This window comes from Pleurodeles waltl, chromosome 11, assembly GCF_031143425.1.
Source record: "Pleurodeles waltl isolate 20211129_DDA chromosome 11, aPleWal1.hap1.20221129, whole genome shotgun sequence".
Classification (NCBI taxonomy): Eukaryota; Metazoa; Chordata; class Amphibia; order Caudata; family Salamandridae; genus Pleurodeles; species Pleurodeles waltl.
In genome coordinates this window covers 416,188,914-416,208,477 of record NC_090450.1, presented here as the reverse complement: position 1 = coordinate 416,208,477, position 19,564 = coordinate 416,188,914, and the positions used below count along the sequence as shown (strand labels likewise).

Sequence of the window (19,564 nt, the reverse complement as noted above, 5' to 3'; positions counted from 1 at the left end):
ATTACAACATTATAGTGAAGCTGCTGATTACCAAGGAGTTAACTAGCAGCCCGCTGCTGGTGTTGAAAGTGCATGTTTCAATCTGCATGTCAGAATGTTTTAATGAAATAGAAGATGAAGATATTTGAGAACTCACTTAAAATATGTCCTATTTTTTTCTACAGCACTAACCATAATTGATATAACAAAATGAACCCCCTCATTTTGTTCCTTTCTAAATTAAATATTTTAAGTTTTACCAGTTTAATTCAATCAAGGTGTGCTACACATTTGTCACAAGTAAGAATGTTAGCTATCCAGTTGTTCTTTAGAACACAAGGGAATCAATTGACAGGCTGTTTTGCTGAGAATGACAGACTTCACTCTCATATGGCAGAGCAAGAGTGTGAATTTACAGAAAATATGCTCTCATTTTAGCTTTTGCAGCACATTCCATAACCTCTATGGGAAAATCATGAGAAATCAGTTTTCTCTCAAAAATGATTAATGAAATCTCAGAAGGCTTCTTCACAGGGTAAAATCACCTTAGAACACACAATTCCTAAAATTAGTATGGTTCCATCAACAAATGGTTTATATTGTAACTAAAATCTTTTATCAGCCTTTATATATTCTCCTTTTTGCGACCATCAAAACCTGCTATTTCAATGGGGAACCATACCTCAGACTTCGACAAGTGCTGCTACAGCATGTTGTGGCCAGAAAATGGGAGTGGGGACAGATCCATTTGGGACTCCCATATATACCATCTGGGGCCTGAGCATACTCACACTGCCCACTTACATTTTTTTTTTAGTTCATTTTCAGAACACAGGGACCAAGTCTCTGAGCCTTTTAATGGCTGCCACAACATACTGTTCAGGTTGTACCCAACCAATCAGTATTGACTAGTCTCCTTTAAAATGGCCAGTCAGAGCATATTTGAACACCAACTGTTAAGATATCTATATTTATTAATATTAAAATGTATTAATAAATAAAATACAAATACAAATATATATACACACAAATGATATTTCTTAACCTCCTATCTTGTCCTGCTGGGCATCTTTGGTTTATGGATTTCCCTGAACTACATTCTAAGACACTCATAGGTTTGAACAAGAATGAGGAGCTATGGACCCATATTGGTTAATGCCCAATTAAATTTCCAACACATCAGGGGCACAGGTGACGTGAGAAGCGACAGAAAGCCCATACAAGGCACAATAGGTTGGTCTGATGGCAATTACACATTGACGGATTGACAGTCACAGAGGGGTGAGAATTACCTAACTAGGCTTGTTGAGGATGGGCACCTAGGAATAATCCATAAACCAAGGATCCCTCGCAAGACAAGATAGGAGGCTACGAATTTGTTGAAGAAACTACGCTGGTATATATTTATTTGTATTTTTATTTCCTTTGGATACATAGAGGCTGGGAAATGAAGTATTTACTTGATTATGAATATATTTACGCAATTTTGAAGGTGGTGTGTTAATAATGATGAAATGAGTAATATAATTGAAACAAGTATTTTGTATGGAGCACATAGAATCTAAATCAATGGCAATAGATCACTTTAAGATGGCTGCCAAATTACGATGTGGCCAGTAGAGTGCATTGTCAGTCTTTTCTTGATGTTTATAGCGATGTTGAGCTGCCCAAATTTAAATGCATGCAAGTCATCGGTGTCCGTGGCATTGACAAAGGCTAGGAGCCGAAACGCGTCTGACTTGTTTGTTTTTGTGACTATATAGTAATAAATTAATTTGGAGACACAGCAAACTCTGGGAGTGCGTGGCATCTTTGTTGGTAGAAACAAATATGTAGTGAGTTCGCCCTCACAAGTCACTGCAACCTCTGAGTTGGGGTGTGGCAGCATCAGTGTAACTTTGGAGAAACGTGGTAGATATATATTATCTATCAGGTGTGTGAAATTCCAATAGCCTGACGTCCAGAACATATATTATTTGGGGCCAAAGGCAACAAGTCTTAATGAAAATGTTGTCCTTGGATCAGGAGGCCCAACACCCTGCAGCGCAACCCCTTTGACTGCCAAATTACAATACTACCACATTATGGATCAGGAACAAGCATTGGTTGAAGCTAAGTTCTGTCCATATATTAATGCTGGTCGTACTTGTACTTATGGTTCAATAATTCAAAGCCTTTATCAGAGTGAGTGCTCTAAAGAAACATTTTAAACTCAGAGTCCACTACTGGCAGTGGTTCCAGTATAAAAATGTGTACACACATTTGCAAAGTTTAACAATATAAAACTACACAGAACGATCTCAGATCAGATGCAAATATTTGCAGAAGCTTGCAAGCAAGACTGGTGATTCATTTCTTTCAAATTGAGATGTTCACTATAATCTAACTAGGAAAAAAACGTTTCGCTAAACTACTGTGAAATATTAGGTACCATGTCTTCGAAGCATCATTTAGTAAAATGTCCATGTATGCTAGTATTTCCCCCACCCAAAAAAAATAAAATAAAAAAAAAATCATATATATCTCATAATAATGGAAAAATCAGTGTATAAAAAGGTTCGTCAAGATTATGGAAAAATATCAAAATAAACAAGCCAATAGGTCCGACACTGGCGGTCAGCCTTTTGGTTTTGTCAATGCATGTCTTGTTTTGACAGGGTTTTTGTAAAGCTGTATTGTTGTGGAAGCTGCTGGGCACTCACTATTCTAACAAACATTGGCAAAAAAACAAACATTTTTGGTCTCAAAAGCACATATTGCCACAGTATTCCCTGCACTGAACAAAACTCATTTGTATGCGGATATGCTCCTCGTCAAACAGCAGGATGTGGTCTCTCCAAGTGAAGCCGGCCAAAAGATAGACAGTATTCAAAAATAAAATAATAAAAATACACCACACAACAATAGATCTTGGTTAACACCAGACCTACTTATTGGCCCAATTCTTAAAGAAAGACAAAAATGTGCACCCATGGTATATGCCCTTGCATTAGTGCAAGTTGATGACTCATGAATTCACAAGAATTTACAGGAAATGGTACACCCAGAAAATATTTGTGAACTGCATTCTAGCACAAGCAAATATACATGTGTAGATTTGCTCATGTAAAAATCTGTTGAGTTTTTACAAGTTCACTTTTCCTCTTGCCACTCCAGCCCACCCCTCCCCACCCTGGAACATTTTACTTCTGCTGTTATCAGGAGTAAATTTCCACTTTCTCAGTATTGGTAAAGATTCAAGAAGAGCTGGTGAAAATCCCTAAAATATGAAGGTTGGAAGGTTTGCACAGACTCAAAAGGGCATTCCAACCCTGGGACTATTGATTACCGCTACACCCAGCACCAGTATGTAGTTGTGCGGAAAGGTGGCAAAATAAGGGAACAGCTAGTATTTAAACCCTACTATAGTGAAAGACCTGGCATAATCAGAGAGTTTAGTATCATAATTCTTGTATAATGAGACTGATGCCATAATCTGATGCCTCACTAAGTGGCACCAAAAGAACAGGTGGATGTTTTTACAGGATAAGTCGATTTATGAAGCAACCTGTCCCATAGACAAGTAGATATTTTATTAAATTCCACAATTTTGTGAGAGTGTGTGTGTGTATATATATTTTTTTTTTTTGTTTGTTTTTTATTACTGGAAAAAAACAACAGTTACAGGGACGTTATAGTAAGGTTCTGAATTTGCTTGTACAAAACCACAGACACTCAGCAGTTATAGTTATGCTTATTTCAAGTAACTATAACTTGCACCCTAAGGTGACTATAACTCGCACCCCTGCAGTGCACATTTTTTCTACAATATTTTGACTGCTAATTTCTGATTTATATTTTAATGACATTATAGAAGTTGTCATGAGTGCTATTATATCTGGGGTAATTAGCAGTGCATGGCGAGGGTGCGAGTTATAGTTACCTTAGGGCACAAGCTATAGTTACTTGAAATAAGTCTAACCATAACTACTGAATTTCTGTGGTTTTGTAAAAGTAAATTCAGAACCTAACTATAATGTCCCTGTAACCTTTGCTTTTTTCAGTTTATTTATAAGGTTTTTTTTTAATTCTATTTCCTAACTACAACATCTCTGTAACCTTTTTAGGGTCGAGCCTGCGTTGCATGCGCTCGCGCATGGGTATCGCAGCAAGACGCTATTGTATTTAGAAAAGGGCTCGGAGCCCTGTCAACTTCACGTCAGTGTTTTTTATTGGTTCGTGGGCTTGCCTAATAAAATCTGCTTGCTTTCATTAGTCGAAGGCGCGCATATGTCATGCCTTTTCCGGTGGCTAGCCCTCCTCGAGCGCAGCGACCAAGTACAGAAAACATGCGAGGCTCGCTGTTTTCCATCGGGCTCGTGGACTTCTTTTTCTCTAATTTACGAGCGCGATCTCGCTTGGCAGAAGTCAAACGCTTTACATAGTTAATTTCACTTTCTCGGGTTATGTCCATAAATGCACTTTTGCCCGATAGGTGAAAAGTCGGGTTAGGAGTTTACAACGCGATCAGCTCTAACATGAGCAAAAGCGAGACCGGTTGCATTGTAAATGCTTGTTTTTTTTTTTTTCCCCAGTGAATATCTAGGTTCTTTTTTTTTTTTTTAACGTACAGTTATTTTGATTACTAAACGCTAATGCAACCACTGCCATGCACAGCCTTTGGCCATGGGCGGAGGGGGTTGGTCGCAAGGCTGGCCTGTGTTGCCAGGCCATGCACCCAACCCCTATACTCACCTGATGCTGCGTTGTTTCTTACCCTCTATTTCTTCCTTTCTGCTCATTTCTTGCCCTATGTTTGAGCCTCTCTGCCTGATTCTTGCCCTGTTTTTGATTTTCTGCCCATTTCCTGCCCTCTGTTTCTGCCTTTCTATTTATTTCTTGCCCTCTGTTTGTGCCTCTATGTCCGTTTTATGCTTGTTTCTTGCCCTGTTTGTGCCTCTTGGTGGGCCTGTGAGAGGGTGCATAAGTCTCTCAGTGGGTCTGTGAGTGATTGTGTCAGTGTCTGAGTGGGTTTATGAGTGGGTGCATGTGTGCCTGAGTGGGTGTGTCAGTGTCTGTATGAGCCTAGATCTGTGAGAGAGTAAGTCACAGTCTCAATGAATCTGTCAGTAGTGTGCATTAGTGTGTGAGGAAGCATGTGTTACTGTATATTTATTTCCCCTTTTTTGGCGGACTGTCGAGGCTTTACACAAGGGGCCACTGAAAGCCACGACTGATACGCAACTTCACGATCATGGATAAAACAAAACAGTTTTTATCTTGTTAAACCTAACAACTGTGGCCTCACACACCCTTTGATAGCCCCCATGGGGTCAGAGTACCTCTACTCTGACCCTTTCTATTATTCTGAACTTTTATTTCCATCCCCATGGACCGTGCCCCGATTCATAACATGGCAGCCGCAACTTTCTGAACAGTTTACAGCCAACCAATCACAGTATTCCTGGTGGTGCAAGGATTCGCGTAGGGTGTCGCAAATCCGTCACGTTACTATATATACAAATTTGGATTTCCTTTAATTTCTCAAAACCTACTGAAGGAATTTACACCAAACAAAAAGGGCTCTTTCTGAACCAAGAGCTACCTTTCTGCCAGATCTGTTCTAGTGCTATCACTGTTCAAAATTTACTATGTGAATTAACATTGGAAAAGCTTTTTTCACACCCTCTCCCATTTATCTCGGCTCCTGCTTGACCTCAAAGCTCTCCAGAGAGCAGCTGACATAAATTTCGAATTTTTGGGGGAAATTTCATGAAGATTTGTCAAGCGGCGCCAAAGATATAGGCAGGTTAAAAAAATAAATAAATAAAAAGTTTTTTCTTTAGAAACTAGATCCTAACTATGACTACCTAGTAGCGACCACCTCTAGGTTATAAATATATAGTCTGAAAAAAAAGAAAACAGAGGTTACATGGACATTATAGTTAGGTTGACATTATAGTTAGGTTGACATTTTATTCGTACAAATACACAGAAATTCAGCAGTTATAGTCATACTTGTACTTATGCTAAGAAACTATATAACTCGTTGCGTAAAGTTGCTTTCCGGCATATGTTACAGTTTCTTCAGATACGTGTAACTATAACTGCTGAATTTCTATATTTTTGTACGAGTAAAAATGTTAACCTAACTATAACATCCCTGTAACCTTTGTTTTTCAGTGAATTTCTTTGTTTTTTTTTTTCTTTTCAACACGCACATTGATGTAGCATGGGGTTGGTTGTGGTAGGTGTATTCCTCCCCTACTCCATTTTTCCCTGGATCTGCAGAACCTTTGTGAGTTTACCCAGGGGAGCCATGCTACAGCCCAGCGGTGGATCCACGAATCGGACGGAAAAAAAAAGAAATTGGACAATTTTTTGGGACTCCGCCATCTCTCCTATGGGGTCAGGATACCTGTAACCTGACCCCTTATATGTTTTTCCACTATATTTTTACCTCCCACAGGCTGATGCAAGAAACAAAATGGCAGGCACAACTTTCCTTTCAGGTTGCAGCCAGCAAATTAGGGCCTTGCTTTTCCTCCGGATCCAGGAATGCTCCGCTAGTAGATCTACGAAGTCCCTAAATATCTATTTTTCTTAACCTTAAATGAATCAAAACCTACTGAATGGATTTGCATCAAAATATAAAAATCTGACTTTTTGGATCAAGGTCTAGCTTCCTACGAAATTTGGTGTATATCCGATTAGTGGTTCGGGCTGTAGTCATGTTCAAAAAAATCCTATAAGCATAGAATGGAGAAAAAGTGCTTTGGGACCCCTCCTTTTTCTCAGTCAGCGCTTGACTAATCACCCTGAAATTTCAACACAGCAACTGAATGATCATATTAGTTTTGAAAGGTTTGTCAAACAGCGCCAAAGTTATTGGCAAAACAAAAAATGCTCCATCTATGGAAAAAGTTGGCCCGAACTACCTACTGCTATATAACTAACACACACACAAAAAAAAAAATGTATTTATATACAGCAAGCCATGCTAGAAAGCAACAGAGGGCTGTACATCACATTGGGGTGCTGGGAGACTATCTACATCAAATGGGGAGTTTTAAGAAAAACAAAAAATTTGGTTAACGCCATACCTAATTAGAAGTCTAATTCTTAAAGAATGTCTCAAAAGTGCACTCATGGGATATGCCCTTCCATTAGTGCAAATGTATGTATTTCATAAATTTACAAGAATATACAAAAGTAGACCAGGAAAATTTACTCCTAGAAATATTTGTGAACTGTATTTTAGCATGATCAAATATGCATTTGTAGATTTGCTCATGCGAAAATCTGTTGAGCATTTACAAGCTCACTTTGCCTCTAACCACTTTTTTTACTTCTGCCCTTGTCAGGGGTCAATTTCCAACCTTTCCCAGTATGATAAAAGATTAGAGAAGAGTTGGTGAAAGCCCTTAAACCATGCAAGTTAGTTGGTTTGCACAGACTCAAAGGAGCATCCCAACCATGGAACTATTGCTTACCACTCCTCCAGCATGTGGATCTGCGGAAAGATGGTAAAATAAGGAAATTGCTATGATTCAAGCCCTACTATAGCATTGGCCCTGGCATAATCAGAGAGACTATTACCAGAACTCTTATGCAATTAAGATTGTTGCCATAATTTGTTGCTGCACTACATGACACCAAAGGGACAAGTAGATTTTTTTTTTTTTTTTTTTTATAACAGGACAAGCAGATTTATGAAGAAACCTGTCAAATGGAAAAGTACATATTTTATTAAATTCCATACCCCGGAGCTGCAGCATAAAACATGGGGGAGGGCAAGGATTCAATGGACTGCAAATGAAATTCTTTTGACACTGTTTTAACCTGCCTGAAGGGACTCAGAAAGTGGAGTCCCATTTGGGGAGCACCCTCCCATGACAATCAGAGAGCAAGAATCCACCAGTATAAACATTACAGGAAAGACACAGAAATAAAAACTCAAAATCCAGGCTACTTACTTATGTCACATTAACTACTTGCAAAAGGGATACATGATAATAAAGAATGGCACATTTTCTTCTTTACAGTTGAAAAACAAATTCAACCACATTCTCATACGTTACTTTTTAAATATATATTAGAGCACTACAAAAACTTAGTTCTGGATGCCCAAGGTAAAACACACTTTAGCTTCTCGTGCAAAATAGATTCAGACTCAGCTAGCAAATGCAACATTTAACAATGAACAATTGTAAATGTATTCAACGATGTACATTTTAGCCTGTATGAATTTGTATCCTGGAAAAACACAGACGTTACATGTAGCCACAAATGACATCCATACCAAGTGCCGTGGTGTCAAGGGCTTACAACAACTTTTTTTAACCTGTTTTAGGCTAATTTACTAATTGTGTGACTAAATCAACTGATGTTCTACATTTTAAGTCTGGATGAGCCCTTCAGCCACTAGATGCAAGTTTTAAAATGCCACGCAGGATATGAAGACAATTGATTCAAAGGTTGCAAAATTGGAGACAAATCATGCACCTGCTACATGTGAACCAGAATCTAACATACTGCATGGGTACACGATCCAAAAGTAATGGAGGCTAGCCTGACAGGTTCAACGCTTGACAATGTAACTGCTGAAAACACTTCACATTCCCTTATTGATATTCTTTTTGTTAACATTTTTACTATGATATCCCTGTTGCATAATATTTAAACCTACACATCTAGGACTATACCTGCCATGTCTTAGGAATCAAAATGAGATTGCAAGACAAGAATCACCAAAATATTGCTCTGCAGTTTCCCTCAACATGCTGCATTCGAGGATACTTTACTGAAAGACTGGACAGTGGTCCCACAACGAGAGGTTAGCTTAGTATCCTGCAAGTTATTATGACTTAACAGTGCAGCTACAGTGATGAACACCTAGTTTCACTCTTCTCTGGCCTACTATGCATCCACAATAGCGAACGGCCTAAGAATAAATTAAACTTCAGCTATCTTCTAAAAATGATACTAGTCTGGACCGATAATACAACACAATTTTTGTACCACACTATGTATACTACACACAACCAAACTTCCCTTACCTCTCCTTATTACTGATAATGGCAATAAGGCATAACGGTAGATGCCAGACATATATTTCTTGAGTTTTAAAAGCCAACTGAAATGTCATCCCAGGACACAAGGTGATATGTATGCTTAACAATTTCAGTCTTGGTCTGGGACAGAGAAGAAAAAAGTCACCTCCAGAGACTAACTTAATTCTGGTAAACTGCTGTTTGAAATCAAGGACAGAGAAAATAAAATTGAAATGACTAAGCATGTAAAAAGGGCCTAGATTGTGGCCAATGAGCATTAGGATGACTGCCTTAGTTTGATTATAAAGGTAAGAACACAAATAGTAGTATTAAAACTAGAAATGTTTATGCTTCAGGTTCTCTAATGGGGAGTTGTCAAACTCAGACTGGATCCTATGTTCATTTTTGTACTGCCTATTTTGTGCTCATTACGTACTACTTCTTATAAGATTGGTTTTAGATTTTTACAGCTCCTCGATTCTCGTGGGGTTTGCCAAGCTGGATTAGTTTTATTAGAGGGTTTTTACGTATTAGGAAAAAATATGGTTGACCAATCCTTGATAGAACTGATATATAACTGCACTTAGGAACTTAAGTTATTTTTTTGTATTTTATAAATGTAACCAATTTTGACAGTTTTTGTATTTAGATTCCCTTTGCTGTGTAAGTTGCTCATTTTATGAAATGGAGAGCGCATGTAAATTGTATTTATGGTCACGTTTCATGGCTATTTTTCCGAATAACGTTTATTACTGACTGATAAATGAGGTAAAAAGATGCTCTGCTAGTTTGGAAACCAGATAGTGGCAGTTAACGGCAAGGCCACCTAGACACTTCTGCACACCATACAGGGTATAATCGTATATTAAGTGCCCTTCTAGACTTTACATTTGGATAATGCGAAATATTTAGTTATTGCTCTGGTTTCAACTTAGCAGAAAGACTGGAGAGTGACCGTCAGCCTCGGTTCTTTAGTAGAAAAATGTGGAGGTAGAATTCCAATACGAATGTGTATGATGTAACAAAACAGACGGAATAAGCAAAGTCTATCATGACTGAATAATGAATTGATAATGCAACTGCTGAAGATGAGGCATAAGTTTAAAGTTCAAGAGCAAAAACCAGAAGGTCAGTACCTAGAGGGAACAACATTTTAAGTCTAAAGCTTGCTATTTTAGATTCCCCAACATTGTATGCGAGAAGGAACTTAGAGATGTTGTATAAAAAAAAACAAATCTGGAACTGTCACAAATGGCATGAGATAAACTAGCAGGAACATGATAAGTCATGGTACCTGTGCTATATCTGAGAAGTTGGGCTACAGGAGGCTTACTTAGAGGAGAGACTGCATGGAGGTTGATAAGAAATAGGAAGCCTGTCAGTACTGCCCCCAGGGGCCCTCTAGTGAAAGCCGTGGCTTCTGAATGGTTGGAAGGGGCGAGAGGGCTCTGTGCTGAAGCCTTCAGATTGCAAAAGCCGAGGGCTCTGATTGTTTCTTCGGGATGTCATGAAGCATTAACATATTGATGTGACTGTTAAGAGGAACGTTTGGATATATATATGCCTGCCGTGGATTTCTGTACTCAGAGAGTAGTAGGCTGTATCTAAGACCAAGTGGGGCATGGTGATTGCAAGGGACTAAGTGTCACTCAATACATTAAATATCATACAAAAAAAATCTCAAGCTTAGAAAAGTCGCGCATAAACGAACTGCAAATTTGGCAGACATGCTGTACCACAATCTACTATCAGTAGCTATATGCATCTCATACTGCCACCTTCAACTCATCTATTATCCGAATTTTGCGACAGGTGCATTCTTGCAGCTTTAGTGATATGTCCCCGATACCACGTATGATTAGTTAGCTCACTCCTTACCCCTTTTGCACGTATATCCCAAGTGCAGCGTCTAACTTACACTCTGCTTCCACTATAGGGTCCCTCGGCTAAACAAGCCAATTCTCCTATAGTATGGTGTCACATAGCTGAACTGCTCACTCTACCTCGAAGTCAACTCACCGTTACTGTCTCTGGATAACCCAACCATAACACGTACACTAGCACTATTACTGTACAACCCCGTACCTCCGCTGTAGTACTCGCTCTCCATTCTCCTCCACGGGGTCTCGCTCCCCTACGATGCTCCTGCTTTCCTAGGCCCAGGATAGTTGGTATTAGTTCTAAAAAGAGGAAAGATTCACTTCACGCAAAAACGTTACGTGCTGACGTTAAACGTGTACAATGAACATGCGCCGACCGGCTTCTCCCCAGAGGTTCCGACGCATACATTGTGACGCAACGTTCTCCGCGACTAAAGGACACGCTGTGAGCATGCGCGCTTTGGAACGCTAACCCAGTCCGTGTAGTAGTGTCTTTCAGAAGCATTCATGTTTTTAGGGCCAGATGTACGAAAGGATTTTACCCATTCTGTGTCTATGGGAAAAAGCGTTCGTACATATGGCCCTTAGTGTTGTAGTTTTATTCTAGCTGATTGCGAGATCCTTGTTACGTTTTTACTCCCAGAAATACATTTTAAAACACTGAAGATCCATAACACAAATGAAAATAATGTTTTTGAAATGTTAGGTGTTTCAGGTCTTCAACAGTGAGGTAATGATGAACGGCGCTAGGTAAACAAGCGCCGGCTATTGGCTTTGCAAATGGTGTTCAGCCTCAGTAAAAATAATTAAAAAAAAAATGTTTATTAGAACTGTGAGCACAACAAAAGAAAATTGGCTGGCACTAACGTTCGGTTCCGTAATATTTATTTACACATTTTTATGCAGCAGGGGCATTACCCAATGGTGCTAGAGCGCTTTACAGTAGACATGATTACATAGATATTTATAGAGGATTCAGAATGACTAAATATTAAATCAGTACAAAAAATGTATAGGATGTATTTACAGCAGTTAACGGGTTGTAAGCGCCAGGTAAAGTGGAGGTAGTGCAGATCTGAGTTAAGCGATGAGTGAACAGGTTCTCAAAAGAGAAAACTAACTGCAATGTCTTAGCTAAAATATTGTTGAATGAGGAGGGCTTTCAGTTCAGTTTTGAAGGTTGTCATTGAGGTGGTACTTTATACATACCAACAATTTGATATAGGAAAGTGGGAGATTAAAAAAATAATAATCGAGAGAATGTATTTCTCCCACAGGCTTATATTGAAGGAGAGACTATTTCAGGCCGGAAACAGCCAAAATAAAGCCTTATATTTTATACAACTCTAGCTTCGATGGGCAACCAGCTGTAGTAAAATAGGTATGTTTGACCACTGACTTTGTGTTGCACCACTTTGCATATTAGTTGTTCAGTGTTCACCAGTTGCAGATTACATTTTGTATTCAGTTTAGCTGCCTATTGACTTTATCGTGGAGTTAAACACTGCAGTTGAGCTGTGTTTTTCCACATGGTAAATTGTGCTTGTTTTTCATATTGCTTTCTCACCGAACACAAACAGTTAGTCAGCATGATAAGAAAGTACATTTTTTTTTTTCAGTGCAGGAAACGGTCCGACCTTGGGAGGAGAGCCTTGAAATATTGGCCAGTTTTCAACGTTTTTCTTCCAACTCTGACCTACAGTAGCAAGCATGTTTGAATATTTCTCTTTCATGGGAGTTTTTTTTTTCCAGAAAGCCCTTTCGGTTCTTTAAGGTATAAAAAAGGTGGCCCTGCTCAGTAGCGAGGGAATTTCCAAGACCTCGGTCAGGATTAGACATCGAATGTCTGACACACACACACTTGCCCCGTGAGGGTGGATATCTCTTTCTCGCAGTTGAACAGGGTCATCTTCTTGCTGGCATGAGAAAAATGAAGAGCTTGGCAGGCCTTATGGTGATGAATTTTTACTTGATTCTTTGCTTTGCAATAATGCTATAATATAATCACATATATTTGCTGTGTACATTGCAGTTGAAAATGATCTTGATATATTTTCCTTTCATTGCAGTGACTATTCTTAAACATGTGCTTTCAACCTGCTAATCCCCTTCATTTTTTAGGAACCTTGTGGTGAAATAATAATAAATGTCTTCTTTGAACTGAGAAGTGCATTCCAGAGATTTTTGTCAGCTCCGTAATTAATGAAAGCAAAACACCAGCGGAGGGAGACCAGCATAGGTGTAATGTCGTCACTGCTTTTGGCCCCGCAGGTGAAGTGTGCTGCCAAGTGTAGGATCAATTTATGGGGTTGAGATGGGTTTTGGGGAGACCAGTCAGGAGGCAGTAGGGCTCAAAAAATCATAAAAATGTTACTAGACCTACAGGTTGAGTAACTTAAATAATCTACTTGACCTAACTGTAATGTACTTGACCCGTAAACGGGTCTCAACTTGTGTGATCCTAGGCAAATAGTTTACAGAGTCGCCTTTTTCTTAATTCTCACGTATGATTGCACCTTCAGATATGTGAGCTCAGCATTTCTGCAGTACAAAAAAACCTCTTTTGTTTGATTAAGTTGTCTAAAGTTTGCTGCATGCATCACAGGAATCTAGCCCACATACCCATGAGGTCTAGCCCACATAACCTAAGACTTCTTTTAGTTTACTAACAACATTGCCATCAGGACAGGAGTGTTTCTCAATTTGTTTAAACACTCAATTTTAATAAATATATTACTAAACTATGATGTGGTAACATATTGTCGTCTACACACAGTATCTTTCCGAGAAATGTCCAAAAACCTCTCAACTAACTTCCAGCTTTACTGATAAAACTTTATAATGTATTAACAATCTATGAAAATTGGGTTTCAGAAAATATATCCTTTGCACATCAACATTTAAAGTATTCTGATTTGTTTTCATCCTATTAAAATATTTTTTCATCACACAGACACATAAAAAAGGGCTTTGACAACTACTGAAATATATTTTGAAATGTTTGCACAGCTGACTTAGTCATTTTAATGTTGTGTGTTAGAAAAAACCTGACACCCTATATATATCCCTTTATTTTACATTCTAAGCAGCAGGTCACACAGTTCACCTTACAAAGTCCTGGAACTCTGCAGTCAGAAGGAAAATTAATTGCAAGAAAGACTGACTTTTGACCTCTGTCTGTGAACAGAGAGCAAATGTGACATAAGAACAAGATTTAAATGTATCTATTGCCCCTCCACTTTTCAACTGAACAGAACACCTGTTCAGTGTCAACTCGCCAGAAGGGGCGAGTAAGTATTAAAAATAGCTCAACCTGATCAAATAAGACTCGCCAATGCGAGTAGTCGAGTAGATTTTTCGAGCCCTGGGGAGTTACATTAGTTGATTCTGGAGAGCACCAATTTATGAGCAATAATTTTCAGATTTTGCTCTGGAATGTAGTGGCGTATTCCACAGAGAACATGCAGTTGATAGCGCATGTTTCTGCCCAAGATGCTGATTTGAGACTGGAAGGTGAGCTTCTTCTTTAGGATCACTCCTACAGATTTAGCACTGTCACAAATGGTGGGTTTACCCTTGAGGATGTTGAATGTGTCTATCCAGGATTGTATCAAGTGCTGATTTTGAAGGGGAGATGAAGACAAATTCAGTTTTGAAGGGTTCAGTTTTTGGGTAATGAATAGTCATCCTGTTTTGAACAGGTTTAGGGTGATGGTGTGGTGCGACATTTAGATGTGGCGAGGAGACCTTTAAATATATAGTTGTGTGTCATTGGCATATTGATGATAGAAAATCCCTGCTTTCTCAAGGAGGAATTCAAGTGGTTTGATACACAAGTTGAAAAGTATCTTGGCAAGGATAGACCTTTTGGGGAACACCCTTGGTTAACCGCCATTGGTGTTAAGAGACAGTCATCAATTTTTATCCTTTGCAATCTGCCCATGAGGATTGATTCAAACCATTTAAAAACCACACTATATGGTGGTTCACTGCGTTGAAGGCTGAATATAGCATTAGACGAATTAGGAAGCAAGAGTTTCCTGAGTATAGGATTTGAAGTGCATCATTGACCACCTGAAATAAAGTTGTTCCTGGCTGAAGCCCTGATTGAAACTGTGTTGATATATATCTAGAAGGTTATCATTGATGTGTTGGGTGAGTTTCTCTACTACACAGCTTTCAATGATTTTGCAAGGAAACGCAGGTTGGTGATAGTTGCTGAGGTCATTAGTATCTGCAGAGGTTTTTTTTTTAGAAAAGGGCTGAATTGTACAGTTTAGAGACAGGAAATGTACCTTGTCTGAGGGAGCGATTCACCCATGTCCTGTAGGGGAGCATGTAAGTATAAAGGTCTTTGGCTATGGTACCTGGGATTGGGTCCACTAAGAGGTTTGAGGGTTTGTTTTTCATGTTAATTTAGAGTAAGTCTTCCTACGTAATGATGTTAAATCTTTATGAAGTGTCTTTGGATTTGCACACCAGGGGAGGAGTTGGATTGACATCTTGACATAGAAGCGATTTTACGTTGGAGACGAAGAATTGTAGAAACTCTTCTGCTTTCATTAGAGTGACATCAAGTTTGATAAATTTGGACATGGAGGGGCTATTGGTGATTTTTATCAGATCAAAGAGTTGCTGCAGACGGTTCCTGGCTGGGTCTAAGAGGGATCTAAAGTAATTAGATTGCTCACAAAAGATATATATTTTGTGCACAGACCTTGATTTTTGAGACATTTGAGGTTGGTAGTGGAGCGTGACTGTCTCCATTTCTTCTCTAGAATTTTAAGACTACCCTTTCCTCACATAAGGCCTTGTTGAACTCTGAGATGATGGTTTGTCTTTTCCTTTTGCTTTGGAGTGGAGCTACATCATCAAGCACATCAGAAAGACATTTAATACTGTGGGAGGCCAATCATTTAACATCTGTGATGGGGCCAATGGGAGACAGTACCTTATGCGAGGTGTTACTAAGTATACTGATGTCCATGTTCCCTGTGTCACCAAAGGAGGTAGTTGCTCTTTTTGGTTCCATTATCACAGCATGAGAGTCGCAAGGTGAAGAGAATTAGGAAATGATTGAGCAGTCTGCTCATATGGGTTCATTCACTAAGAGCAGATCTTCTTTGGAGAAAATAAGGCCTAATATGGAACCTTTTGTGTGTGTTGGTTTTAGATAATGTTGAATCAGGCCATTGTCAGACAGTGGAGGCAAAGTGGTTCTGTGCAGAGTCTTCTGCAGTGTCCCAGTGAAGATTAAAGTCTCCCAGAAAGATCACTTAGTCGTTTTGCATTGTTTGATCATTTACAAGATCCATACATTTCTTGAAAAAGGTTGTGTTATCACCTGGTGGGTAGTATATTGTATTTATTCTGAAAGAGGATTTGTGTTGGGTGCATAAATCCAGAGTGAGGCATTGGAATAGGGAAGAAGAGCCAATACATCTCTTAAAAGAGCTGGAAAACCTCCTCCAACCCTGTTTACCCATTTCTCTCTGAAGATGGAGTAAGGTGGAGGAAGTAGAAGATCAAAAGTGTTGTGCTATGTGTCATTGGACCAGATCCCTGTAAGAATTAAGAGATTGAGTTGCAGTGTGTAATGGTATCCGAAATTTCCACCTTGTGGTTCACTGCAAATCTGCAGTCGTGAAGCATGCACTGTAAAGCTGAGGTAACTGATTTGGTGTGAGGAGTGTCAGTGATTATGGGTATGAATGGAATATTGTGCCTGTTAGCTGCAGTCTACCTTGCTCAGGTCCAGTGCTTGGGACGAGTCAAGGAAATAGTAGGAATTCGGTGTTGGTTGAGTTGCCTAGAGATGTGGTAGTGAGAGTAGAGGAAGTAGAGGAGGCTGGGGGTATCAGGGTGCTGTACTTTGCAAGAAGGACGACAATGTCAGCTTGGGAGATGATCTAACGTGTGTGCTAGGTGGTGAGTTATGGATATGAAGGTATGGGGGTCTAGAGTTCAAAGGGTGGGCAGGAAGATGTGTGGTGTGTAGTTTAGTTTTTAATTTAATTTATTATGCATAATTAATTAAAATCAATACATACAAAAAAGAACAGAATGCAAAGCAGCAGTACATAATACAATACATTTAAAAGTTACTAAACGTTCCGATCTATCCTTTCTAAATACTTAGTAAAATGACAATTTATTCTAGGGTGAGTTGGCTTAAAACAACCAAGGATTGCTTGGTGGCATATACAAACTCCCCTAGTTAAATAGCTGCCCTCAGGAGCTTCTTTCTGTCATGCACAAGGGCAGGACATATGCCAACCAAATGAATGATATCCTTCTGGCAAGCTCATGTGTGGCATATAGTGTTGGCTTGTGGTAAGAAATGATGTGCGGATGAGCGAGGCAGAGAGGAGTGTAAAGTGCAGTGTATATCATTGGTACTGCCATTAATGTTACATCACAAAACTCATAGCAATTCTGAAAAATTCAAGCTTCCCACCAAAAACAAGTGTAGCAAATTTATCACACATGTTCAGCAAAAGAGTGGTAAGATTGTGGTATGTAGCCGTTGGTGTGTTTTGGAGCAGTGTTACGGTCGTGCACTGTCATTTATAAACAGTGCATTTCCCCTTGGCATGGCCAATACATTTGCGTACACATGCAGTTTCACTGCTAAAACTATATAGCACACAAATGAAAATGTATAGAAAACGGGATTCAGTGAATATTTATCATATGCACATGACCAAGTGTCTTGATCCGTTTTGATTCTATTAAATTCTTTGTTTTCCATCATTCTTCAGAATTACAAAAAAAGTGCTTAATTTGTTCTTTCGTAATGCTGATATATTTTGAACTTTGTGTGTGGTTTATTTACAGGTATTTAAATGTTGTTGTGTGTGTTAGAAAAAAACTGACATCCCCCAGCTTTTCCTTTCACTTCCTGTAAACCAGCAATATTATCAGCTAGGTCACTTTCACAAAATCCTCTCACTTTGCAGTCAGAGAAATAAAAGTAAATACCAGTTTCCAAATAAGTAGCAGTTTGTCAGAAGGCATAGCATCACATTTGACCTTTGTTTTTGAATGCACAGCAAATGTGACAGGATAAATACAAAAGCTAATGGTATCCTTATCGCTCATTCACCTTCTGAACTCCAACATGGGTATTTTTTGCGGTGCTGCAGCACCCCTACTTCCAGGGCATATGGTGTATAAGTGCGAAGAGTTGTTATTCTTTGGTGTGTGGTTGTAGTGGTTGGATGAAATGGGGACGGATGCCAATTGCTGTGTGTCAGTGTCATGTGGGGAGAAGGAGTAAACTGAGCGATAGATGTGGAATTGTAAGTAAGTTAATGTATTGCATAACTAATTTAAATCTTTACAATTCTATCGTGGTACATAGAGGCAACAGAAAAATACCTAGGTTACAAAAACATTAAGTTAAAATCAGGGACCACACTAACAGATAGAACATACATCCAGTGGGGTAGATGCAATGTCTTGTGGAAGGAGTGGTAGACAGAGATGTGTAATTCCTACAGCCTGACGCCTGGGACATATTGTTTGGGCTCAAGGGCAACAAGTTTTCTTTCATGTTTATTTTGTCCTTGAGACAAGTGGGTCTAATCCCCAGCAGCACAAACCATTTTGCTACCAGTTTACAGATAAGGGAACTGTCCGCAGTTGAGGCTATATGTGTGCCCATACCTTAATGCTGTTCGAACTTGTATTTATGGTTCATTAATGAAAAGCCTTTATTATTAGGGTGAGCACTATAATAATGTGTCACATTGCACTACTGACAGTGGTTCTAGTAAAAAAGAAAAAAATGTGTTTAAAAAATTTGATGATTTGGGACTAATCATAATGCTCCTAAAACACTCTCTGATTAGATGCAACTGTTTGCAGAAGCTTGAAAGGTACTATTTATTTGAAGCATCAATTAGTGAACTGTACACATGCTAGTATTTCCAAAAACTATTCTTAATGGAAAATCAGTGTTATCATTTTCAACAAGATTATGGGAAGCATGAAAATAAACAAGCAGTGGCAAAGCAAACCGATCCATTTGTTGTGAGTTTTGGTTTCGTCAATGCATTTCTTGTTTTGACATGGCTTTTGTAACACTTTATTGTTGTGGGAGCTGCCGGGCCCTCAACATTGTAACAAACACTGGCAAAAAACACATTACCACCAGTGGTCCCAGCACCTTGAGACCCTATGGGCGATTAGCCGCTTTACAAATTCTTGATCGATTGAGTGGTGTAACAAAGGCCCGCAGCCCTGCGGTGCTTGAAGACCCCTCCAGAAGTCTCAGCACAGTAGTTCCTGGCACTAAACACAACTACCTTGTGTGCCAATATGCTCCTTGTGAAGAGCAGAATGCGATCACTCACAGTAAAGCCAGCAGATAGATAAAGAGATAAGTAGAAGTTTAATAAAAACAAAACGTGTTTGTTGATGCCAGGCCTAATTAGGGACCCAATTCTTAAAGAAAGTCACACACGTGCACCCATGGTGTGTGTATGTCTTTGAATTAGTGGCTTTCGTGAATTCACAAGAACTTACAGAAGTAAACCAGGAAATCGAACTCCTAGAAAGTATTTGTGAACCGTATTTTAGCACAAGCTAATATGCATGTGTAGATTTGCTCCCATGAAAATCTATTGAGCGTTTACAAGTTCACTTTCCCTCCAACCACATTTTTCCCAA

General features: G+C 39.1%; 1 protein-coding gene across 4 annotated transcripts in view; it reads right to left on the bottom strand.

Moving 5' to 3' along the window:
- The window catches only part of IWS1 (interacts with SUPT6H, CTD assembly factor 1), a 301,618-nt gene extending 290,320 nt beyond the window's left edge, over positions 1-11,298 (bottom strand). For 2 of the 4 annotated variants that reach the window (XM_069213754.1, XM_069213755.1), the window contains exon 1: positions 11,097-11,298. In XM_069213754.1, the coding sequence (XP_069069855.1) occupies positions 11,097-11,121 (25 nt within the window). In that variant the 5' untranslated portion in view covers positions 11,122-11,298. The remainder of the gene's footprint in view (positions 1-11,096) is intronic. The other 2 variants (XM_069213757.1, XM_069213756.1) reach the window with 1 other exon arrangement.
- Between the last annotated feature and the right edge of the window lie 8,266 nt (positions 11,299-19,564).